We start from the raw sequence: 27,232 nt of genomic DNA on the forward strand, positions 1-27,232 counted from the left end.
AAAATTTGGGAGATTCACAAAAAAAAGAAGGTTTCCATTTCTCATGTAACTCACCCTATGCAAATACAAATATAACAAGAAACAAGTTGAAGTCAACTACACATATCCTTGAATTCCTCATGAACTAGGGTCCAGTCCAGAATGAACATATTGATATTCCAGTCAATTGTGCCTTGATATAAAATGATGGGGCTTTCTTTCTTTCTTTCTTTCTTTCTTTTTTTTTTTTTTATAAGTGTGAACATGATGATGGGGCTTTGTTTTTAACACATACACTGAGGTATTCAAGCAGTTAAAGGGAGATAATAAAATTAGCTACAGCCAAAGCTCCTGTCATTCTTAAAAGTTCAACAAGCTCAAAGAATGCATACAAATAAATTGCTATTTCTTGCAAAAAAATTACCAGTATAGATGTGGAGCATTCTGCAAAAGTGTTTCACCGCCAGAAACCACCCAATAGAAGCCAACTATCCACCAGAGAAAGGAAGCCAATGTATTAATATTTTCACATTGCTTGGCAATCCTGAATAAACCATCATAACATATCAGGAATAGGATGAATAAGTTCATTTTTTAAGTACTTTCCAACTAAAGAAATTCAATGAAGATGAAAATGGAGGAAAGCATCCAAAACGAAGATGGGCTAAAACATGCATATAACATCAGGACCTACAACACAATAAGATAATTAGCATCACCAGAAGACCCATACAAAATGTCAAGTATATCATTTTTTATTGAAAATGGTAACTTTCAATTGAAATTAAAATGTTACGATTTCTGAAAAACAGATTACGAAGCATCCCAAAAGAGCTTCTCCCTACTTGTCCCTTGTTTAGCTAAGCTGTCTGCCATCCCATTGGCTGATCTTCTAATCCATTTGAAGCTGATGCTAATCTCTCTTGAAAGACATAATATCTCCCTCACAAACTGCCTGTGGGTCCATACCCTCAGATTCCTTGCCTGCATCCACCTTATCACTAACTTGGAGTCACCTTCCACTTCTAGATACCGGACACCCAACTGTTTAGCCAATCTTAAGCCTTGAAGGAGGGCCAAAACTTCTGCTCTAAGCGAGTCTCCCACTCCTATTGGAGCAGAAAAGAGAGCCAGAGCCACTACATTTCCATTCTCATCTCTAAAAACTCCTCCAATATCAGAAGGCCCCATGTTGCTCATCGAACTTCCATCAAAGTTAATTTTTATTCTTTGAGATGCTGAAGGGACCCAAACCTCTTGAGTTACATCTTTGATAGTTGATGTATTTGCTACTGCATTCCATCCCCTGATTATGTCCAGCACTGAAAATTCCTTAGGCAATTCACTTTTTTTAACCCAATTTGCTACTTTGAAGGTAATGTTTTCTATTAATTCCTCCTCCAATTTAGCCGTATCTCGAAAGATACAGTTGTTCCTCTCTTCCCAAACTGTCCATAATATTGCTGCTCTGGTAGCCTCCACAGAACCCTTACCCTCTTCCTTAGTTGTCTGAGAAAGCTTGCCTCAAACAAAGCTGCCAAAGAAAGAGGAAGCACCCACCTGCACCCAAAGAGAAGTAAACCAATCCCAAATAAAAGCAACAAAAGAGCAAGATATTAACAGGTGTGAAGCTGTCTCACCACAAGTAAAGCAAAGGATACAAACATGAGAAGATAGGCACCAATTTGGCCATCTTTTTTGATGCATATCACAAGTGTTGGTGGGGGGGGGGGGGGGGCGCATAGGAATACTCCACACTTCTTTGGCTAGAAAAGACAAATCCTGATTGTTAGACTGGAAGAGGGCAGAGAAGAAAGGACACGAGAAAGAACCTGAAGGAGAGGTCATCCAAACCATGCTTCCAAATAAGAATGGTCCAAGAACACATTACTCAAAAGAGAAAGAATCTCAACAACCGCTCCCATGTCAGTGTCCCTAAGCCCTCTACTTAGCCCCAAATCCCAAGAGTCCCCATTGCCCTGAACTAAAGAAATGACTTGTGTAAGGATGTGATGGGGTCTTGGCTCTGAAATTGACAAGGAGACAAAAATGGGGAGTTAGGGTTCAATCAGGGACAAGGAGACAAAGATGATGACAGAATAAGACGAATAAAGCTGATGAAGGATAGATGAACGAGTCCCTTCTCCATCAGAAGGATGGCTATTTATAGAAGTGGAGAAGGGCTCATTCATGTAAGAAATGAGAAATTCTGGAATATTCTCAAGGTGGTTAACTCGCACATCTAGATTGATTCGATGGGGACACATGTCAAACCCCAAGGTGTGGTGACTAATTATCAACCTAGGTAGACTATAACGGCTTTCACCTCTGTTATCCTACCATGTGTCGCATGGAGAGCGCCTTTGTATGTCTCACATGCCTGTCAGTGTTTTAAAAGTGCAAGGTGCAAAAAAGCATAAGGGCCATTTTGTGCCCGAAGTGTGAGGCGCAAGGCGAGGCACGCACCTTTTTGAAGCAAGGCAAAAAAATGCCAAAAAATTTAAATATATATATAAATGCAATATTAATTAAAAATATAAACTTAAATTTTAAAATAAATGTTTTAAAAAACTTATTATCTCCAATTCAAATACATAAACAGAACATGTAAAACACATTTAAAAATAAAATCAAGCATAACATATAAAACATATTCAAACATGTAAACTCTTATTTTCTTTATTTTTTTCCTAATTGCATTACTTGAAATAGCTAATGTGATGTTAAACATTATGCATTCCTGGTTCTACAAACCGCCTTTGTACCAAGCCCAAACAAGCCCATATTAGGGTCTTAAAGAAGCTGCCTTTGTACCAAGCCCCTGGGCTAAAGTGCAAGGCACACCAGGCACATGCCTATTGAAAATGTTGCACCTAGGACTTAGGCGAGGTGCATACCCTAAAATGCACCTTGCCTATGCGCCCACACCTCAAGTGCGACTTTTAAATCACTGATGCGTATACAACATTTTTTGTCGCTCGTGAGCCTTACTTTTGTGTTGTGTCCAAGTAGTTTACTTTTGTTTTGTGGCTTGGTGTTTGTCTTCGCCTAGCATCTAGGAACCGCAACCTATAATGCTTAAATAGGGCATCCACAGTTCTCTCTGTATAAGGGAGATTATCACGGTTGCCTTGTAATCATACTGCCACAGTAGTTATTATGTTCGCAACTGGCCTATGTTATCACAATAGTGGTATATAACTCCATCCTCTTACAACTTGGATTTATGCAGAGAGTGGGGAGTAAAGGTAAGGGAATTTAACTTTAAGAGGAGCCTCTCCAAGATAGGTATCTTGCCAGAAAAGCACTTTATTTCCAGAACAAGCATCATACCTTATGAAAGGAAGGAAAGAAGAATTCCATAAATAGCTTTCCACAAAAGAGTGTGTATCCCTAGGATCAAGTCTGGTGTCCCAGCCATTGGGTGCCATACCATGAATGCTAACAATCACCCTATGCCACAACCTATCCTGCTCCAAGGGCAATCCCCAATCCACTTCCCTAAAAGTGCTAGGTTTCTTTTTCAAATATTTCCAGTACCTAACCCTCCTTGCTCCTTGCTCCTTACTCCCCAAAACCACCTCCTATTTCACCAAATGATCATTTTTTGTCTCATTAGGTTCCCACAAAAAGTCTCTCATAATTTTTTCCAATTTTTTTATCAATAACAAGATTTATATTGAAGATTTAAAATATAGATACAAGAGGTACAATATACACACAGACGTTGAGAGACAAACAGACTTGTCTCTCCCCTACAACCTATAAGTTTTGCAACAGTGCCCAGAACAGATTCTTCCTCTCCACCCCTTGCTTGGCTAAACTATCTGCCATAGAGTTAGCAGACTGCTTAACCCACTGGACCTTTACTTCCATATCTTTTGTTAACCATTTGAATTTCTTTTTCAGAGTTAAAAATCCACATCCTCTGATCATTGCACCACAACCAGCTCACCACCAGTTTGGCATCTCCTTCAACTACTAATTTTCTGATGTTTAACAGACTTGCTCTTTGCATTCCCTTCCATCGCAGCCAGCACCTTCGCTATGAGGGGATCTCCTTCCCCAACTGGTCCTGAATAAAGTGCTATAACAATACCTCTCTCATCTCTGAATACACCTCATATTCCTGAAGGTCCAGGATTACCCATACAGCTTCCATCAAAGTTGAGTTTCATGAATCCCCTATCCGGCGGGCACCATATGGATTAGTTAGTAAGAAATATAAATTACCACATAATTTTTTCTAATTTGCTGGCAATTTTCGCAGGAATGTAAAAGGTAGAGAGGAAATAAACATGCAGGTTTGCCAAAGTGGACTTGATTAGAGTAATTTTCCCCCCGAGTGAGATATCTGTGAACCTCTCTAGGATTGGGTACCGGAAAGCTTCAAAGTTTTGATTTCCCTTAGTGTAAACCCAAATAACTCATAGGCCAATCATTCATTGGACAACCCAAAATGTTGGCAAGCCTTCCTACCACATAACTCTTCCCCTAGTTTACCTTCAGTTTGGAAAGAAATTCATGAGGTATATCCTTTCTTTCTCAACCATATTCGATTTGATGTGGGATGTGGGAATAAGGTACTGTTTTGGGAACACCTCTGGATAGGCAAACAACCTCTAAAGGTCCAATTCCCCTTACTCTATGCTTTGACAAACTATAAGTCTGAACCCATTTCCAAGTTTGTGACCTTCAACAATTGGGGATTGAACTAGGACTTTGGTTTTAGGAGGGATCTAAGGGAGATGGAATGTGAAGCTCTCATATTTCTATTGGTCAAATTAGATTCAGTCTTCTTGGACCAAAGTACAGAGGACAGAAGGGTTTGGGAGATATCCTCTGATGGTATCTTTACCTGTGTACCATTCTTCAATAACTTAGTACAGCCTTACCACTTAGGGGTTGAACCTACTGGTGAAATAAATTTGAAGCAAGCTAATTCCACCTAAAATTCAGGCCTTTGGTTGGGAGGCCTTTCTTGGAAAGATAAACACCTGTGACTTGCTGCAAAAAAGAATGCCAAACAAATGCCTTTCCCCTCATGTGTTGCCTTTGAAAAGCTAGTGGTGAAAACACTTCCCATTTGTTTATTCACTATCCTCTTGTGTGGTGTGTTTGGAAGCATTTTTGTTCTTTTTTTGGCTGCAAATGAACTCCTCCCCAAGATGTAGTGGGTCTCTTTGATCCAAATTTTCAGACACAACCAAAGAAGAGAGATGAAGAATAATGTGGAAAGCAGTGAGAGTAGCACTAGTTTGGACTATATGGAAAGAAAGGAATAGAGGATTTTCAACGAAAAGAATAGGTCTGAGTTGGAGACCATGGATATCATAAAAATAGAAGTTGCACATTTGAAGAAGACCTTGGAAACCTTCCATGATTTCTCATTTAATGATATTTTGAGATTAAGTAGTACACTTGGGTCAATAAAATGATAGATTGATAATGGAGTGGAGACCACCAGCAACCAATACTTTGAACCTTAACTTAGATGGAAATTTTTTGGGAAATGAAGGGCGGGCTGGTTTTGGGGGTCTTTCAAGATTCAGCAAGATTCAAAAGGTAAGGTGCTAGCACTATATTCAGGCCCATTAGAGCAAGGAGACTCATTGACAGTAGAACTGTTGGCATTGCTTCAAGGACTGAAATTTGCAAAGCAATTCGTGTTCCAGCTACTAGAAGTGGAAGAGGACTCCCAGGTGATTATTTCTTGGACAAAATTCTGTAGCCAAAGTCTTTGGGTTTAAATTGAATGCTTAACTAGTGAGTTAAGTATTACCTTTAAGTGGGTGAGAAGAACAGCAAATGGAATGGCAGATGCTTTAGCCAAACAAGGGGCAAACAAGCAGCAAATGTTTTGGGCTAAAATGTAATGTTTGTATTTTGGGATTGAGTACTATCTATGCTTTGATGATCTCTTGGGAGTGGGTAATATACCCACAGCAATGTAACCTTCAATTTTTTTTTCTGATAAAAAAAAGCAAAAGAAAGGAAAAGGAAAAGATGGAGATTATGTGGAGATATACAAGGGCAGCAGTACTTTGGACAGATTGGGAAGAAAGGAAAAGGAAGAATAAGAAGATGAGATCTAGAAGTGCAATCATTGAAAATATTATCATGAAAGTAATAAATTGGGTTAAAACATAGAATATCCTTAACAACTTTATGGAGGACTTTCTTAGAAGCTGGCAATGGATAGTGTCCTCTAAATATTGGCCCTTAGTTTCAGGGCAATAGAGGCCACTATGTACAAATCAAAATATGTTAAACTTCAATGGCTGTAGCATGGGTAATCCAGATCCCTCTGGTATAGGAAGGGTCAGTAGATATTGCAATAGGACAAAATTAACTTTATGGATCCATAGGGACAAGGACACTCCAAAGGGCAGAATTAGAAGTAGGGGACCTAGGGTTGCAAAGTTGGATACCTGATTTGAAGAATTTATACAAGCTGCACCCCCTAAATTTGGATGTAGTTGTGGGCTGGCTAAAGAACATTAGTGTAGTCTCTTTACAATACCAAAGCATAATGAGAGAGATAAGAGGATTGGAAAGGCAGATGATTTGTAGCTTCTGTTGGACACATAGATCAGCCAAATTGTATGGCTTATACATTGGATAAACAAAGAGATAGAACTTACTTATTTTGGAGACAGTTAAGGAACTTTGAAGTGTAAAACAAAGAAGAAAAATGGGATTAGGTGGCTAGACTGCTAGAGACAACTTAAGTTGAGGGATGGTTGGCATTTGTAAATTGGTCATTCTTTATTCTTTATTATAATCAATAAAATTCAAATTTATCCATAAAAATATGGTAGAAGAAAGAGAAACATTGAGGCCTAATACACATGCAACAGTTCAAGAGAAAAGGGAAAAAAGTCCAAAATAAATGCAATAGGTGTTGCAAATAACTAAAATAGCCACATTTTTTTTGAAAGAAAGATAACCAGATTTCATTATTCCTATATATCTAACTGACTCCTTCAAGAAACTAAGTGCCTGTTCTGGAGGGTTTTCATGCAGCAGCTTCTAGCATTGAGAGGCAGGCCCCACCCAGTCAGCCTAATAGCTATGTTTGGTGAAAACCCCAAAACTGTCTTAAAGCCAAAAACATGGCTCTCCACTGAAGCTTCTTTTACTGGCTCCTCTATAGCAGCTCAGTGAAAGCAGCTCAACCAAGGTTGCAGTTAAACAGCCCGTAGGCCGTTAGTGCAGGATGGGAGCATAAATGCATAATTCCTCACCATTACATTTTTTTTTCTATTTTTTGCAGAATCTCACCAAGTTATTAAACACACTTCACTCTTTGCTTCCAACTCCAATATAGGGGACAAGTTGGGTTCGCAATTTGAAGAATTTATGCTGCCTTGGGCCCATTCAAATTTTAACAAATGACCTGAGCACCCCACCCCACCCCTGCACATATTCATTATTTTTTTTCTTAATATTAATAAATTTCACAGTTACCTATCAGGAAAAAAAATGAGTGCCTGCCATTCAAAGTTGCACCTTACTTCAAGACTAGAGTTTGATCATCACATTTTCGTTTCAAATTCACTCAAGACATGCCGACTGTGGGTAGACCCGTTCATGGGCTGGACTCGGGCTTAGCTTTTTCTAAAATTCTAATGGACCCGGCCCAAAGCCTGAGTCTGAAACAGTGTAAAGGCAAGCCCAAAACCTGGCCCAGTGTTTACCTTGGTTTAACACCAACCTGACATAACAATTAAGGGACACTTGGTAATGAATTGTGGACTTATAATGTTTAATTAAATTTAATATAATCTAAAAAATTATTTCAGTTTTTACAAGTGTTTACCTTACTTTAACACTATCACTAATTTCAATTTCTACTGTTTCCTTAAGATAAATAAAAAAAAAAAGAAAATTCATTAAAATAAAAAGCATAATACAAAATGATGAGGCATCACACACAAACAAAAAGTACAACCAGAAAGTACAAGCAGAAACCACTACAATCCATTTTATCCAAGATACATTTATTGTATGTTCAAAGTTCTCTGAAAATCAGATCCGAACTCCTCTTTTAGAGACTTCGAATTCTGGCATAATCAAAATCCAGTCCAGCAACTTTGCCCCAATGACTGCACAAAACTTTCTCCATGCTTCTTTCTTTTCCTTCAAAGATTCTTCTGTTTCTTTCTTTCAAAAGCTCCCAACGCATTGCAAAGGGGATGCAGCTTGACATAATCTTTACTTTTCTGCATCTATTAAGCACCAGCCAAAGCTCAAAATTTTCTTTAGGCATCTAAGGTGACCACACCTCCATCTTGAAGAGTTGGAAGTAGAAATCCCAAATACAACTTGAAAAGCCACAGTCCACCAGAAGATGCAAAATGTTTTCTGCTTCTGATTGACATAGAACATGCCTGTTTTCCATTTAGTACCTTCTTTTCTTCAAGTAATCTTGAGTAAGAATGATGTCCATTGCCACCAACCATGCAAAAACTTCAACCCTTGGAGGAACTGGGTTATCCCAAACACCTACAACTGAAGATCTTTCCACTTGATTTCAAATTGAGGCTTTATAAAAAGATTTAACTGAGAACCTGCTATTCTTGCATTCCTTCCACCACTTCGTGCCTGCACGCCCTAGATCAATATCCACCTCTTGAAGTCTCGACAGCAGCCACACACATTCTTCCACCTCCCAATTGAGCAAAAGGTCTTCTAAAAATGGGACACCACACCACCTCCCCCTACCTCACCTCAAAACATTGTGATATTGTCACACCCTTTCCCTCAACCTCTAATTTCAATTTCTACTATTATTTGCATTCCTGTACTCTTTCGTTGGAAAGGTCATATATTTTGCTTCTTTTCATTAGTTACCATCTCAATTACAATTTTTTGTTTGTATTTGGATATCAGTTTATATTTTTACATTCAACTTCCACTAATTCTTCAGAAAGACCATTTAGTTTGCATCTTTTCATTAACTATCATATTATTAAATATAAAAATAATAATTGAAAATTACAAGTCTATATGTCTAGTCCTTTTTTGGGAATGCCAAATCTGATACCTACTACTGTGTCAGATTCTTCTGTTCTTAACCTGTTGGATTTGGACACTCTATAAGTCTATATCAACATCCATGTAACATAGACAAAAGCATAAAATTTCAGGGGAGGGAACCTACAGAGACAAAAGCACAAAGAATGATAGATAATGTTGGAATCCTCTGTGCACAATGAAGAGGAAAAACAACTTGAGTCACCCAAATCCTTTCCACTTAATAAGATATATGGGATGATTGTATCCAATACTCAGATCACTCTCTAACACTTCCAAGTGATTCAGGATTATTAGCCACATTCAACGGGCTCCTCTGTGACCATAACAACAAAGAAAGTTACAGAGTATCAAACTGACAACCAAGGGTTTTGGTAGGGTGGTGATGCAGGATGGGAAGGAGAAAAGTCCTACAATCTTCACATGGTGGGAAGAATACAGATATTAAGGATCTGAATGATGAGAGAGAGATCCAAAACTGAATAATAAAGGCTAAAGGAGGAACTATTACATTCTTAGAGATAAAAAGAGAGAGAAAGAATATCACTCTTACCAGCAAGTAACTTTAGACACACAAACTTTTATTCCATTAATTCAACATTGACTCTATTTACAAACTGAATATGAATCAGATCTCCATTTACATAGTCGGACACTCCAATTTAGACTAAAAAATTGACTAGATAGAACTCCTAAATGCTTTAATTCCAAGGTATACACATAGATAACAACTCGAATGAAGACTTAGATTCACATAATAACTCTAATAACACACTGATCCAACCGCCAAACAAACCAAAAATAGTTCCTAAATTGACTTACAGAAATAGAGTGACCAAAATCTCATCATAGACTGATACCTTATCACTAAAATGGTTATAACTTGCTCGAAACACATTGAATTTACAACATCTTGTGTCATTGGATAGATAATAACCTATGTAATAATACCAAAACCATGCAAAGAAAAAGAAAGTTTGCATCTGAAAATGGGTTGAATGAAAAATGACAAGATTGTATCTTCAAGTTTTCAAAATTTTAAGACCTCTTTAATATGACTCTTTAAACTACTATGACCCTTTAAGACAAGTAACCATGTTCTTAAGACACCAAACAACTATGAAATAAATTTAAAATAAACAAAAATACTAAGTTTTGAATTACCAAACATTCATTAATGAATTAAGGGAAAATTGCTCTCTCCATGGATCCTTTCCCTGTTTCTCCATCTGCATCAGATGGACTGCACATAGTCACAACTTCTAGAATTGTTTGCACAAAGTGGCTGTCCTCATGCTCGCCAGCACAAGTTTTACCATTGCACCAAGCAATGGCCCCCACCATGGTTTTTTTTCTCGATTTCTTTTGAAGGGCTACACAATGGGGGGTAGCCCATCCCCCAACCCAGGTGCAGGCGGGATTCGATCCCCAAGTCTCCGCTACGACCAGCAGGAGACCTTAATGGAAAATATAACTTTTGCTACCAAATGGGCCCACTTAGGATCTAACAAAACAATCCAAAAGTCTTAGACATCCCCATGCAAGTAATTCCTGCTATCACAAAGAAGTACCATGAAAATTAAGTATCATGGTTCTGCAACTACAACACAATGAGAGAATAGCTTTGCCCTTTCACTTCAAAAATTGAATTTCTATTAATATCAAGAACCTAAGTAGTTGAGGGTGGGCTATGGCGCAATTGTTGGTTGCTCCATTGCAACCTGGGTGACCAGGGTTCAAATCTTGGAAACAGCCTCTATGTATGTGCAGGGTAAGGCTGCATACATCTGTCCCTCCCCAGACCCCGCATTGGAGGGAGCCCTGTGCACTGGACTGCCCTTTACAAAAACCTAAGTAGTTGATCTGTGTTCTAGGGTGCTAGGTATTATGTTCTCCTTATAAGAACATGTATTGGATTATTATGCAGGATGGCAATGCAAAGGTTGCCCATCATATGCAAAGCATGCACATTGTTTTTGATTCATGTTTAGACTGCTAAGAAGGAAAGATTAGCACTTGGCATATTGTACCTCCATTTTCAACACTAATGCAGACCTTGCCCCTCTTGCTCTTCAGTCTTAATACTCGTTCAGACCTTACACCTTCTCCCACATGATGGTTGATTACCCTAAGGGACTTTCATGCAAACTAAAGTTTCATGCTACCAAGGAAACTCCAATGCTTAGTTTCTGAGGTTAACTAGTAACAGAAGCTTAACAGGAAGTCTTGCTGGATAAGTTACAAGGAACTCTCATGCAAACTAAAGTTTCATGCTATCATGGACGCTCCAATGCTTAGTTTCTGAGGTTAACTAGTAACAGAAGCTTAACAGAAGCGTTTTTTTGGTAATAAATAAAAAATAAAAATTTATTAATAGAAGGAGAAGGTACAGCTGAGGGTGATGAGTTATGTTAATCCTTCTTTCATATGATGGTTGCTTACCTTAAGGAACTCCCATGCCAACTAAAGGGAAAAGACAACTAACTGACATGGGAGATTAATTCGATTACCTTTATGCAGACCCTAATAATTTGGTTGGGTAGAGTCTATACTACATGGATAACAGCATGAATGTCAGAATCTGAAATGGGTACTATGTGTTAGGTTTAGTGATCATGAAGTATGAAGTATCCAACACGATACAGCCCTTGTACAGGTATCCAGGATTCCAGGTATCATAGATGAAAAATAGGATCCATGGCTTGGTGGGTTAACATTTTAAAGTTTTATCTACCCCTCTCAAGACTCCAGGATAGCTGGACCAACATTGGCAAATGGCCTTTTTTATTCTTAATACTATTGCTTTTGAAGGGCTACACAACAGGGGGTAGTTCATCCCCAACCCATAACACCCCCCCCCCCAACTCAGGTGCAGGTGGGATACGACCCCAAGTCTCTGCTACGACCAGCTGGAGACCTTACCAACCCACTGGTTGGCACCTTGCATACTATTTCTTATTTTTATAAATTATGAAATATTTGTTGGTAAAGAAAACGAACAAAATAATTTTAAATCATATTAAACTTTAAGTACTACAAATTCACAGCACATGCCCAAGTTTTAGCTTGAGAGTTTGAGGTTTTTTAGTCACGCCTTACAAATTTGACAAAGGAAAGAGTCCCCTCTAATGCTTATCATTATCCCTCCTAGATTTAATGCTGCATGGGCACAAACTGGAATCAGAATCCAATGAGCATCCAGGAGAGAGAATGAGCAAGTTGAGAAACCAAGCTTTGCATATTTCCTGCTTTTATTAATAAATCCTTTTTTACTGATAAAAAAACAATTTACTATAAAAGAAAGTCCACATTGTGTCACAGTGTCACCTAACATAATCTAGATAGCTGCCTATAAGCCTAACTGCCTAAGTAAATTTAAAAGTTTATATTTGATGTTTAGGAGACTAGAACCATCTACAGCATCAGTGAAAAGAAATGATCTGTTAGTTGAAGGGTCAAAAAGAGATGAGGGCAGGCCAAAAAAGGATATGGGTTGTATCAGTGACAAATGATTTGACGGTTCATAATTGAACAATGAGTGTGGTACTGAACAGCATTGAATGGTGGAACATGATTTAGTACTGAGAAATGATTTGTTGCTTAGGAACAGTCTATAGGAAAAGATGGCATTCATGATGAATTCTGTCATAGGCAAGAGGTTAAAGGAAAATATTATGAGAAGTGTCTCTCAGGAATTTAATACACATCCTATAGGGACATTGTAGAGATAGTTAGTAGTGTGTGTGGCTCCAACCCCACACTGTTGAAGAGATAGTTTTAGTAGTGTGTGTGGTTCCAACCCCACACTTATTTATTATGTTTTTATTTATTATTTCCTTTTATAGTTGGGCCGGCTGGGCCTTGTTTATGTTTATCTTTTTTTATTTTGTGTTGGAATTTAAATAGGGGTATTAGAGTAACTCCTACTATTGTAAGGAGATTAATGTTTATAAATAACAATTAAATGGGGCGGCAGATATACACAAACCGAACCCCTTCTTTCTTTCTCTCTTCTCCTTCCTTTCTCTCTTTTCTTTTCTCTCTCTCTTCTTCTCTTCAAACCTGTGTTTCTTTTCTTAAATTACATCATTCCACAGAAGTATTCTATTTGTTTTATTCAAGTTGGTATGAGAGCTCGATCTAGGGCTTCTCATGTGAGTCTAACCCAGCCAACCACATGAGAGTTATCTAGGGCTGGAAGATTAGAAAGGAGCTATCTTTGCCTGATTCTTGGAGGTTACCAGAGATCTTTAGAAGCTGTCCGAAGATTGGAGAGTGTTTTTAGGTAATCAGGAAGAATCAGAGAAGGTTAAAGGAATCAAGATTGAAGGTGGCGATCAGAGTTTTCGGGGTAAGTTTTCATCTCTTCTTGAGCCAGCAGTAGTAAGAAATAAGTTAGACTTATTTAGAAGGTACGGCTGAGAAAATCTGAGTTTTCTAGGGTTTGTTCTTAACCCTATGAACTGTTTTTTGACTGTGAGCTTCCTTGGAGGGATCGGCTGGAAAAGATCTGATCTTGAACTTTTGACTGTGAATATTAGACCAATTACAGTCCGGGTTTGTCTACCAGAGAGTTAATCCTTGACTGTGTTTGCATTATTGGAAAGGATCTATCGGCTGATTACAGTCCAGATCTGTCTACTAGGAAGTTGACCTTTTTCTGACTGTGTTTGCACTCTTGGAAAGGATCTATTGGCTGAGATTACATTCTGGGTTGTCTTCTCTATTTTTTAGTGTTGCAGAAAAAGAATTATCCTTTTAGGTATTCTTCTTGGAAGCTTTTAGCTTATTAGTGCTCTCCTAAGAATGGAGAAGTTTGGAAGTGAGTTAAAAACACAAGGGGAAGGATTTTTTGGGACTGGTAATATGACTAAGATTTTTTTTCAAATTACCACTGTTAGATTTGATGGAATCAATTACTTGCAGTGGGCCCAATCAGCAATGATGGCTATTGGAGGTAAAGGTAAATTAGGCTATGTGACTGGGGATACATAGAAGCCAGCAAAGGAAGATACTTTACACCCAAAATGGGTTCAAGAGAATTACTTAGTAATGACTTGGCTATGTAATTCCCTGCAGCCCCACATCAGCCGAAACTATCTTTGGGCAAAAACAGCCAAGGAAATTTGGGACAGCATAAAGGAAACTTATTCCCAACCACTCAATGTTAGTAGGGCTTATGAGCTGAAGTGTGAAGTGAATAACCTCAAGCAAGGGGAGAAACCAGTCTCAGTATATTTTGCTACTCTGAAATCTCTTTGGCATGAAATTGATCACTTAGAAACTATTGAATGGGAAAGCCAGAGGGATGTAGTAACATACAGAAAACTGATTGAAACAAATAGAGATTTTGAGTTCTTAGCCGGTCTAAACTCAGAGTTTGACATTATAAGACAGCAACTTCTCACTAGGGAGAGTGTGACTTTATCTCAGGCCTACTCATTAGTCCATAGTGAAGAGAGTAGGAGGAAGGTTATGCTATCTTTTCAGCCCACAGAAGCAGCCTTGGCAGCAACAAAATCTAAGGTTGGAGGGGAAAAGGAAAGGGAAATTAAGAAGGAAGACAAAAGAGATATTTTTTGTGATCATTGCAAGAAGCCCAAACACACTAGTGATACCTGTTGGAAATTGCATCCTCACTGAAAGCTAAATTATTGTAGCCGAAGTAACAGAAAAGAGAACAAGAAGAAGAAGAGATGCAGGAATGTCGAACTCACCTGCTCAGTCGACAATACTATTATTTATATTATGGTGTAGTACAATGATACAGGAAGTTACTAGAATGCCCCTGATTAGTGATGGGACACCCAGACAACTTAAAACATTAAACAGGATTAGGCCCATTAACAAAGGCCCAGTACAGGACAACTTAAACTTAAGTATAGGCTAATAAGAACTCTTATCAGCCGAATACTCATACATACAAAGACTTCAATCTAACACTCCCCCTCAAGCTAACCATGGATATCAATCATGTTTAGCTTGCCAAGCATGTCCCTAAACTTTGCTGCTGCCAGCCCTTTAGTCAGTACATCCGCAATTTGCATCTCAGATGAAGTATAAGGCACACAGAGTTCACCCAAGACAATTCTTTCTCTAACAAAGTGCCGATCAATCTCAATATGTTTTGTCCTGTCATGCTGCACGGGATTGTTGGCAATGTTGATGGCAGCTTTATTGTCACAATACAGCCTGAGAGGACCTTCAGCCTTAATGCCAAGTTCATTACGAAGAGTTCTGAGCCATAAGAGTTCAGCAACCCCATGGGCCATAGCTCGATACTCTGCTTCTGCACTTGATCTAGCCACTACATTCTGCTTCTTACTGCGCCATGTGACCAGGTTCCTCCCACAAATGTACAGTAACCCGAGGTTGACTTCCTGTCTCCAACAGACCCAGTCCAATCTGCATCAGTGTAGGCTTCAATTTCAATTCTATTGTTTTTCCTGAAGAGAATTCCCTTCCCTGGGCAAGTCTTCAAGTACCTGAGAATCCTTTCAACTGCTTTCATATGAGGAATCTTTGGAGAGTGCATAAATTGACTGACAACATGCACAGCATAAGCAATATCTGGCCGAGTGAGGGATAAGTATATCAGCTTCCCTACCAATTTTTGGTATCTCTCTTTATCATAGTAGTCCTCCCCTACTGATTCCTGCAGGCCATGGTTCTGTTCCATTGGAGTATCTGCTGGCCTGCACCCCATCATGCCTGTTTCCTCTAGGAGGTCAAGAACATACTTCCACTGACATATGTAGATTCCCTCTCTTGACCTGGCAACTTCAATCCCAAGAAAATATCTCAAATGACCCAAGTCTTTGATCTCAAATTCAGAAGCTAGAAACTCCTTCAGTCTTTTTATCTCTTCCAAGTCATTCCCGGTAATTACCATATCATCCACATAAACAATGAGTGCAGTAAGTTTGCTATCCTGTCTCCTTATGAACAAGGTATGGTCTGCACCATTCTGAGTGTACCCCACTTTCTTCATGGCCCCACAGAGCCTCTCAAACCATGCACGGGGAGATTGCTTCAACCCATATAATGCTTTCCTCAGTTTGCACACCTTTCTACTAAAGTCATAGCCTGGTGGAGGTTCCATAAATACCTCTTCATGAAGGTCACCATTTAAGAAGGCATTCTTCACATCCAGCTGATGAAGTTCCCATGAAAAATTTGTTGCTAGTGACAATAGAACCCGAATTGTGTTGAGCTTTGCTACTGGGGCAAAGGTTTCTTTGTAGTCAATCCCTTCTTTCTGAGTAAACCCCTTTGCCACAAGTCTGGCCTTGTACCTTTCAATAGACCCGTCCTCCCTGTGCTTTACAGTAAACACCCACTTGCACCCAACAGTGGTCTTCCCCTCTGGCAGATCCACTAATTCCCAAGTTCTTGCTTTCATTAGGGCTTTCATCTCTTCATCCATAGCTTCTTTCCACCTTAGATCAGACACAGCCTCTGAGTACCTAGAAGGAACACGCACAGAGGAAAGAGCAGACACAAAGGAGTGATAGGCAGGAGATAAATGTGAGTACGAAACAAAATCAGCAATGGGGTGCCGGGTGGTGCAAGAGCGGATAGGCTTACGGAGAGCAATAGGAAGATCCAAATCAGAAGTATGAGAGTTGAAATTACCTTGGATTGTAGAGACAGATTGATCCGAGTCCAACTGGTTGCTGTCATGAGGTTGATGACCCCTTTTTCTTCTGTTGTATGTAAGTATCTCTTTTTGTTGCCTACTGGAGCCTTCAAGAACATCTGCAGCATCAGGAGAGGTAACCGGCACAGTGGGAGCCTCACTGGGTTGACCCAGAATGTCACAACAAGGAGTAGCAGGAGAGGATGGAAGACCCGAGGCAGATAGGGGAACAAAAAAGGAGGGAGAATGAGAATCCTCTTCCATCCCACTAGTCTCCCCCTGAAGAGGATTCTGAGAAGACTGAAAATAGGGTTGAGACTCAAAGAACGCCACATCTCTGGTGACATACTTTCTCTTGGAGACAGGGTCATAACACTTGTAACCCTTTTGTGTAGGAGAGTACCCCAAGAATATTCCCTTTGTAGCCTTAGGATCTAGCTTAGTCTTCTTTGGATCCTTCACATGTATGAAACATATACAGCCAAAGACCCGAGGAGGAAGGGGAAAGTCTGGAAGAGTGGGGCACAAAACAGAGAAAGGGGTTTTCATACCCAACACCTTAGATGGCATCCGGTTTATCAGATATGATGTAGAAAGTACAGCTTGAGACCAGTATTGCTTGGGGACTTGTGTTGGAATAGTAAGGCTCGAGCTGTCTCCAATAGATGTCTATTCTTGCGCTCAGCAACTCCATTCTGCTGAGGAGTATAAGCACAGGATGACTGATGTAGTATGCCAGCATCTTCCAGGAATAAGTTCAAGGATTTTTCAAAGTATTCAGCAGCATTGTCTGACCTGAATTGCTTAATCTTCTTATTAAACTGTGTTTCAATCATCTTGCAAAATGCCATGGTTATCCGTGGTACTTCATCCCGTCCTTTTAATAGGTAGATCCATGTACAACGAGAGTAGTGGTCAATAAAATTGATAAAGTACCGGAAGCCATCAAAAGAAACAATGGGTGAAGGGCCCCAGACATCAGAATGAACCAAATCAAAAGGAGCACAAATTTCATTGCTGGAAATTGGATACACAGCTCTATATTGTTTTGACATTTGACATACTTCACAGGTTAGACTCTGACTTGGAATGCCCTTAAACAATTCGGGAAACAACATTTCTAATGAGGAGAAAGACACATGACCTAGCCTAGCATGCCAAAGATGCAGCTTAGCTATTGACTCCACACTTTCCGGATTACTAGCAGCAGATGCTTGTAAGGCTGAGCCGATGTCTGCATCAAGGTAGTAGAGGCCTCCACACTCATGACCGCACCCAATCATTCTCCTTGTCAATCTGTCCTGGAAGACACAATGAGTAGGAAAAAAGGTTATACTACAGTTCAAATTTTTGGTAAGTTTTGAAACAGACAAGAGATTTGAGGTAAGACTGGGAACATGTAAAACTGATTTAAGAGAGAGGTCCTTGCTTAGGTCAACAATTCCCTTTCCAGAGATAGTGGAGAAAGACCCGTCAGCAACTCTCATCTTATCCTGACCAGACAACAAATGATATGAAGAGAATAGGGAAGACATGTGTCATATGGTCAGTAGCACCGGAATCAATAACCCAAGAAGTAGAGTCAATAGAGCCAGTGGCACTGAAGGCAGAGGCTGTACCTGATCTAGCAAGAGATGTAGAAGCAAAAGAATTATTTCTTAGACGGGCTAATGCCCTACTAAGGATCTCAACCTCACTAGCAGTGAAGCCCAATGTACCAGTTCCAGAGGAATCAACAACCTGTCCCATAGGAGAAGAAGACACTGTTGGTGTATTTTGTGAGTTGTCATCATTGTTGCTGGCGACAAAATTCCCACTTGCCGCAGGCCTGTTATCTCTAGAAGAAACATCTCTGGGTATTGAAGACATCTTGACTGCAGCCACTGTGTAGGTGACACTGATTAAGACTAGCCGAAGCAGTTCTGAAGGTTCTGAACCAGTTCTGAAGCAGATCTGATTAGCTGAAATGATCACAGTAGGTTCTGACAGCACTCGACACAGTTTCAGACTTGCCGAGATATTGTGCTATGCAGACTCCACTTGAACTTTAGAGTACTGCAACTGTAAAGAGAGTGCCCTTCCTTGCGGCCAATACTAGGACTGCTGACATCAATCCTCAACAAGGGTTCACAATGCTGAACAATCTGGAGCTGGCAGCTCCCTAGGTATCACAGTAGTGGTGAGGGGTTTCGGACTGATAACCACCCTGAACTTGGAGCTGTTTGCCACATTGCTATGATGGTAGAAGTGTTCACAGTGCTGGTAGAACACTAGATAGACTTCACTTGGGCTGAACCAAAAAACTGCAACAGTTCGGGTACAGTAGTGAGTGAACAGTTCGAGGCTGCAACAGTAGCAAGTGAACAGTGGGCTCTGTAGAAGAAGCTAAGTCTGTGCGAGTCTTGCTGGAGCACCGAAGCTGTAACTGTAGAAGTAGCTAAGCCCCTTTCGGCTAGTGCTAGGACTGCTGAAATCAGTCCTCAACTAGGTCTGTCCTACACAGACCTCTCTTAGTAGCCAAATAGCTACTATTTGTTGGAAATAACCTAGTAGGACATCTACTTCTGGGTCTTACTTCCCTTGAGTCCTACAACCAAGAGAAACCCTAGGTTCGAACTTGCTTTACTCTCTTACACCCCTAGGTCTTCACTACAGCAACCCAGAAAAGGAAGAGAGAAGATGAAAAGACAGCAAGAGAAGAGAGTGTGTGCCGGCTGAAACCAGGAAGAAGCTAATGCTCTGTACCATGAAAGCTAAATTACTGTAGCCGAAGTAACAGAAAAGAGAAGAAGAAGAAGAGATGCAGGAATGTCGAACTCACATGCTCAGTCGACAGTACTATTATTTATATTATGGTGTAGTACAATGATACAGGAAGTTACTAGAATGCCCCTGATTAGTGATGGGACACCCAGACAACTTAAAACATTAAACAGGATTAGGCCCAGTACAGGACAACTTAAACTTAAGTATAGGCTAATAAGAACTCTTATCAGCCGAATACTCATACATACAAAGACTTCAATCCAACACTCACCTAATGCCAGCTAGACTTAGAAACAAGAAAGGGAGTGCCAATATAGCAACTACTACTGACAGTACATCTTCTTCCAGCACAAGGACCACATTCTTGGATGCTTTAGCAGTTGTCCGGGCTGCACTGACACAGCTAGAGAATGAAGTTGGTATTTCTAGATCTACATCTCAGTCTTCAGCCACCACTCTTGCTCATCCTACTTCAGCCCTTGCTCATACAAGTACAAGAGCTACCGCATGTCATGCTTCTGTCCCAGGTAACACTAGGCCTTTATGGGTAATAGATTCAGGTGCTTCAAACCATAGGAGCAGCCTATCTACTTTGTTTACCACCTATTGTTTATCCTCAGGGAGAGACAGTTTCTATTGTTGATGGCTCCCTTGTGCCAATTTCTGGTAAGGGAGACATCAGATTGTCTGATGCCATCTCCTATCCTCAGTTTTGCATGTTCCTAAGCTTAGTGCTAACTTACTTTCAGTTAGTAGTATTACTAAAAATCTGATAGGCCCCCAATTATCCTCACATATGCTAGGAGAGGGAAAGGGCAGCGTAAGCCAGGTCAGTAGTCGGTTGAGGGAAATGTTTAGATATTGGTGTGCTTATCGTAGCTATGCCAGCTGGGCATTGCTAGAGGGAGTTAGTTATGATATCAGGAGAGAATATTTCTAAAGGGAGTTAGTTAGGATGTTAGGAGGGAGTATTCTAGAGGGAGTTGGTTATGATGTCAGGAGGGAATATTCTAGAGGGAGTTAGTTATGATGTCAGGAGGGAATAATATATATGGGAGTTTCTGGATAGGGGGGAGGCAGGTGATGAGAAGCATTTTGAGTGTTTGGGAGAGCCGACAGTCTCTCGAAGAACCGACCACTGTTATTACTCTCCATTGAATGAATACAAGTTTCTTTTCATTTGAGCTGTGTATTTTCGCTGAGTGCCTGTGAATTGTGTGTGAGATTTCCGGGACATATTGCTCAGTAACCTTTTTTTCTGATTGGTGTGTTTTTTAGGATCTGAAAACGAAGAAGGTGATTGGGATTGGCCGTGAGATGAATGGAGTTTACCTGCTTGAACATCCATAGGGGAAGCAGAGTGAAGTGGGAAAATTGTTTGTCTCTCAGTCTTGGAGTAAGATTATGCTTTGGCATAACCAATTAGGTCATTTGTCTTTTGGGTCTTTAAAGTCTTTTTCCAAATTTATTTGAGTCAGCCAAAGTGTGAAAGTTGTGAACTTGCAAAACACAGTAGATCATCTTATCCTTTGAGTAATAAAAAAAAACAACATTCCTTTTGAAATTGTGCATACCGATGTTTGGGGGCTATATCATACTCCCACTATGGGGGGGGGGGGGTACAGATATTTCTTGTTATTTGTTGATGATTATACCCGCTTCTCATGGGTTTACCTTGTGCACTTTCGAGATGATGTCCATTCTCTGACCCAAGCTTTCCATCAGATGGTTCTAACTCAATTTGAAATCAAGATCAAAATTCTTAGATCCGATAATGCCAAGGAATATTTTGCAAAACCCTTGGCATCCTATCTCTTTGATCATGGGGTCATTCATCAAAGCACCTGTCCTTGTACACCTCAGCAAAATGGGGTTGCTGAGAGAAAGAATAGACATATCTTAGAGGTAGCCAGAAGCATCATGCTCAACTCTAATGTTCCCATACTTTTCTGGGGGGATGCAATCCGTACAGCCGTTTACCTTATTAACAGGGTTCCTTCACGGGTTCTAAACATGCAAACACCATTCAGCTTTTTGTATCTAGATAAGGACCTGTTCACTATTCCCCTCAAAACTTTTGGGTGTATTTGTTTTGTTCAAATCCTTGGACCTCATCGCTCCAAGTTTGACCCCAAAGCTACTAAGTGTATTTTCCTTGGATATGCACAAAATCGAAAAGGATATTGCTGTTATGAGCCTGTTTCAGGGAAACGTTTTGTGTCCATGGATGCCACCTTTTTTGAGGATATGCCCTACTATTATAGGGCTTCTCCTCAAGGGGAGAATGGTGAGGAAGGGATTTAAGTTTTAGCCCCAGTTTCACCCTAAAAGGGCCTTTACCTGTCCCAGTTACTAAGGGGAGTGTCGTGAAGAGGGTTGTCAAAAGTTCAGGGAGTTGAGGGTATATCACAGAAAGTGGAGGCAAGTTGATTCCCGTCCTCAACAACAATCCGGGTCAATCCCAACATCTTCTACGACCCCAGATCCAAACACTACCACTGCTCCTACTGTTGAGCCCACTATTACTGATGCTCCTCCACCGTCAGATGACCTTGATCTTCCAATTGCAATTCGTAAAGGGAAGTGTCATTGCACCTCATCCACTACCCATTGTATCTCCAAGTTCCTTTCCTATGATTGTCTCTCAAAATCCTATAGATCTTACATGGCATCTATTACTACTATTCCTATACCTAGAAAAGTGCAAGAAGCTCTTTTGATACCTGAGTGGCAATGGAAAGCAGAGATAGATGCTCTTGTTAAGAACAACACATGGGAACTAGTTAACTAGCCTGAAATGACACTATCAGAGTCCTACTGTCCATTTCTGCAAACTTTTCATGGCCACTAATTCAGCTAGATGTTAAGAATGCTTTCCTCAACGGAGACTTGCAAGAAGAGGTATACATGGAGTTACCCCCTGGCTTTTATAGTATAGAAGAAGGAAAGAAAGTTTGCTTACTAAAGAAGGCTTTCTATGGGTTGAAACAATCGCCGAGAGCTTGGTTTGATAGGTTTAGACTGGCTTTGGACAAATTCGGCTATATACAGGCTCAGTTGAATCACACTCTCTTCTTTAAGAAGACAGGTCTTTCCCTGACCCTACTTGCAGTCTATGTAGATGACATTGTGATAACAGGAAGTGATATTAGTGAGATTGAATCTCTTAAACAACACCTTCACAAGGAATTTGAAGTGGACTTAGGGGATTTGCACTATTATCTGGGAATTGAGGTAGCTCGATCTAAGCATGGAATTTTTATCTCTCAGAGGAAGTATGTTCCTAACTTATTGGAGGAAACTGGAAAGTTAGGAGTGAAACCAGCTGACACACCTATTGAGCTTAACCATAAAATAAGTGCAGAAAGTGGAGAACCTCTTGAGGACAAGGCTATGTACCAAAGGCTTGTTGGGAAACTTCTTTATCTCTGCCTAACTTGGCCAGATATTTCATATGTTGTTAGTGTTGTTAGCCAATACATGCATTCTCCTAGGACCACTCACCTCCTTGTAGTGGAAAGGATTCTTGCCTACTTGAAGAGATGCCCAAGGAGAGGCATACTCTTCAAGAATAATGATCACATGAAGATAGAAGTGTATACAGATGCGGATTGGGCAAGATGTGTTGATGACAGGAGGTCTACCTCTGGATATTGTGCATTTGTGGGGGGAAATCTTGTTTCCTAGAGAAGTAAGAAACAGAATGTCGTTGCTCGCTCTAGTGCAGAAGCTGAATACAGATCCATGGCCAATGGTGTTGCAGAAGTATTGTGGCTGAGATCCTTGCTTAATGAGCTGGAAATTGATTATGAGAAGCCTCTAATGTTGTACTGCAATAATCAAGCTGCAATTAAGATTGCCCACAACTCAATATAGCATGACAAGACAAAGCATATCGAGGTGGACAAACATTTTATCCGAGAGCGAGTTGCATCTCAAGAAGTATGTCTTCCTTACATTGCCTCAGACATGCAATTAGCCGATCTCCTTACTAAAGCAGTCACAAAGAGCTAGCTAGAGACAGATTCACGCAAGTTGGGAATGACAAACATCTACTCCCAACTTGAGGGGGAGTGTAGAGATAGTTACTAGTGTGTGTGGTTCCAACCCCACACTACTGAAGAGATAGTTTTAGTCGGGTCGGCTGGGCCTTGTTTCTGTTTATCTTTTTTATTTTGTATTGGAAACTTGGAGTTTAAGTAGGGGTATTAGAGTAACTCCTACTATTGTAAGGAAATTAATGTTTATAAATAACAATTAAATGGGGCGGTAGATATACACAACCGAACCCCTTCTTTCTTTCTCTCTTTTATTTTCTCTCTCTCTCTTCTTCTCTTCGAACTTGTGTTTCTTTTCTTAAATTACATCAGTCCACAACAGTATTCTATTTGTTTTATTCAAGTGACATCATTCACTTAGGACAGTCCTCCCACCATTCTTGATGGTCAGAAATTCCTGGGCCCAATTACAACGTTTTCCCCCAAAGCAATATTTATGTTCCTGACTAGTGAGGAGCACCAAGGTAGGCTAACATTATAAAGCATGCCAAATGAACTGTGGTTTGAATATTATTAAATTGCATCCATAGAACACTAGTACTGCAAAGATTTCTTTGGTCAGGCAACTGATTAATCACCCTTTCATGAATGGATTCCATTCATTCATTCCTCAATTTTTTCTTGCTTAGATTAAGAACGTTTTTTTAACTGTCAATAAGAAACTTAACGATGGCATTCATCCAAAGAGTTACAAAAGAAACTAATCCAGAGAATACATGTTTCCAAGCTAAAATTTTCAACAGGTTGAAACCATAAAAAAAATGTAGATGGTATAATTAGTCAGGTTATCATGGATTTGTACTACACTTTCCCGCCATACAAATTCTGCAAAAGTGATAAAAGAAACGAACACGCCAAGCTGCTCTGATCCACAAAATCAAACAATTTAAATTGAAAGGGTAATGAAGAACCATTCCCCACTACAAAATTCCAACTTAAATATCTTAAACAAGAAAAAAAAAGATTCAATCCAGATAACAAATAAGAGATAGACGACTAGAGCCAGACTAAATTTGCAATTTTGAAATCCAATGCACTTCAACTGACCTTGATCGACTCCCACCAACTCCATCTTCATCGTCACTGTCATTCACATCTGAATCAGAATCCCTCATTCCATCCTCAGGATTCCGATTCCTCTGTATATTCCTCCTCCTATATTCCATCCACACTAACACCACATGAACCAAACACTGTAGCACATATCCACACACCCAAATCCTAATCGGCGTATTCGGTCGCTCTCTTGCAGTGCAAATAAGCATCACAATTGCCACAATAGTGAACGCCAGATTCCAAGCAATATCAAGAGCCACCACAGGCTTCGAATACCCCCAATCCGCCCGTCGCTCCTCGAGCTGAAGCGCCGCTGTCTCCCGTACCAGCATCGACGGCCCCCGCCGGCCAGCCGCTCGCCCCAGCAGCAAAGCAAGCGTAGCGGGCCGAGCGGCGTTCAACTCCGGTGTCCCCTGCCTCGGCCGTAGCAAAGGCGCAGAGGAGTCGGTGGTGGTGGTTGATGCCTCCGCCATTACTAGTACGGACAGTTGCAGAGAAGAAATTGAATAGAATCCGAAGACGAAGATGAAACCAATATCATTATTAGGGTTCAGGAACTGTTTGGGCTTATATTTCTCTCTCCCTCTCTATATAATCCTCTCTGTGTCTCTCACTCTCTCTCCAAGACTCCAACTCTCTCTCTCTCTCTCTCTCTCTCTCTCTCTGTTTTGCTGCGTTGAAGGGTAGATGAGATGGAGGAGAATTAGTTTTGTATGTGTACTGTCGACGTGCTTCGATTTTCCATTTTTTTAACGCTTTCTCGAAATTCTTTTACCTGAATTTGTTTTCGAGCTTTGCTTTTGCCTTCAGTTTGTTTGACTCGTCGGTTGTGCTTTGCCTACTTCAGCGGGGAAGATTAAGCTGTTTCAAGAATTGATAGATATGACCGGTATTAACTGTTGGATGCGAATATAGACTATGACGTGATTTGATGAACATCGTGTATTTGAACGGTGATGATTTTGTAGGACCCAGTAAATCCAGAGTAGAGCGGTAGGCTTTAGTCTCTATCCTCTTCTTCTGCTTTAAATGACGTTTGTGGAAGTGTGGGTTGTGTCTGAAACGGTAGCACACGTGTAATGTGACAAGGCAGAAACGATACAATCATAGACCGACATAGCCCAACACAGAAGCCCAGGTCCGGTATCAATTTTTCGGGCTTGGGCCTAGGTTCTGCGCTCAGGCAACGGACGCACTGGGTCTGGATCGAAGATTTTACATGGCTGCAAAAGGATAGGATAGAATTTGGTAGGATATATCCAAGGTTTTGGGTTACTGAGTCCATATGAGAGATTAAACTCAATTTTTTATTTTTCTTTACATATTTATATACTCGTGTTTGTCGAGTAAATTTAAGGTAGGAATTTTATGTAGTGTTTTCAACTGATTCAGCTGATTGACTGCTCAAATCGTAATTCGGTCAAAATTTTGGATACAGTTTGAGTAAAATCTGGAGGGAGGTTAAAAATTGTTGAATTCGTTAACAATCATTCGATTCGGATGATTGGACTGTTGATCCATTTGACTTATTGACTGGATCGTGTGTTGCATATTAAATGTGTATACAAAATTTGGAAGGTCATAACTTTGTACTCCAATATTTGATTGAAGTAATATTCTTTTTTTTTTATTATTTTGGATAACTTTTTGAGATGTATATGTCCCAAGTAAGGATATCAGTGAGTCGGGTTAAATGGTAAATCCTGTTTGACCTGACCCTATAGGATAGAGTTCGGGTTAATATATTTGGTTTTAGGATTTTGATTATTCAATTCAAATTGGGTTCGGGTTTTGGCTGACCTGCCCACCAGGTCATGATACCCTGCATATATACAATGTATTCTTGTAACTTTTTGACTTTTAACTCTATAGCTTTAAAGTTTAAGATTTATTTACTTATTGATTTTGATTTTTTTTTCTTTTTTTAATGGGAAAAGTGACATCAGCACACAAATTTAATGAAAGCATAATTAATGAGAAGTGGGATTATTGATAATCAAAGACAATAGCTCTCTAGTCATAAGTTGAACCAAAATCAGCCTAATGCAAATATGGGGAGCCAAAAATGACTATATTCGATTGGATTTTTATGGTGATTGAGTCATTGGGTTGAATGATTCATTTGTTCTGTTCAACTACTACATGAATGTAAGGAAAATTAATTAATTTGACCAAATGAACATTTTTTTTTAGAATCGAGCAGCCAATAAATCATTTTGGCTGCCAATTTATAGTTCTAATGGTCCAACTATCTAGTCCTATCCAAGGTTGACAAATTTGCCTAAGGCTGTCTTTGGTTTGATATAAAATAAGAGAGTAAGAAAGAGTTGAGGGATTTTATTAGTTTTGTTAAGAACATTTCCTCAACTCTCTATTTGATACAAGTATAAAAATATTAATTATATTATCGAGTTGACGCAGAATATCATATCATGTTAATAAACCTAATCATCTCTTATTCTCAAAGTTGGTCCTCCCAACTGGTGTAAATTAAATTTTCAATTATCCAAATTTTTAAAATCCTTTGGAAGAGCCTATTTTGTATCTTATCTTCCTTTTTTTTACAAGGAATTTGATAATGATAACAACATGATCCATATAGTTTTGGATTGAATAATACAGATCGGTGAGAGACATGTGTTGCCACATCACATACTTACAAGGCAAATATCTCAGTTGTCATTCATGGGGGAGA

General features: G+C 39.8%; 1 protein-coding gene across 1 annotated transcript in view; it reads right to left on the reverse strand.

Moving 5' to 3' along the window:
- Window positions 1-25,169, reverse strand: part of LOC104608563 (E3 ubiquitin protein ligase RIE1-like) — a 35,157-nt gene extending 9,988 nt beyond the window's left edge. The window contains exons 1-2 of the mRNA XM_010274622.3: window positions 24,529-25,169; window positions 404-523 (exon numbers count right to left, since the gene is read on the reverse strand). Of these exons, the coding sequence (XP_010272924.1) occupies window positions 404-523; window positions 24,529-25,010 (602 nt within the window). The 5' untranslated portion in view covers window positions 25,011-25,169. The remainder of the gene's footprint in view (window positions 1-403; window positions 524-24,528) is intronic.
- Window positions 25,170-27,232: the final 2,063 nt, after the last annotated feature.

The sequence above is a fragment of the Nelumbo nucifera genome, chromosome 3 (genome assembly GCF_055504915.1).
Source record: "Nelumbo nucifera cultivar China Antique chromosome 3, China Antique-T2T, whole genome shotgun sequence".
Taxonomy (NCBI): Eukaryota; Viridiplantae; Streptophyta; class Magnoliopsida; order Proteales; family Nelumbonaceae; genus Nelumbo; species Nelumbo nucifera.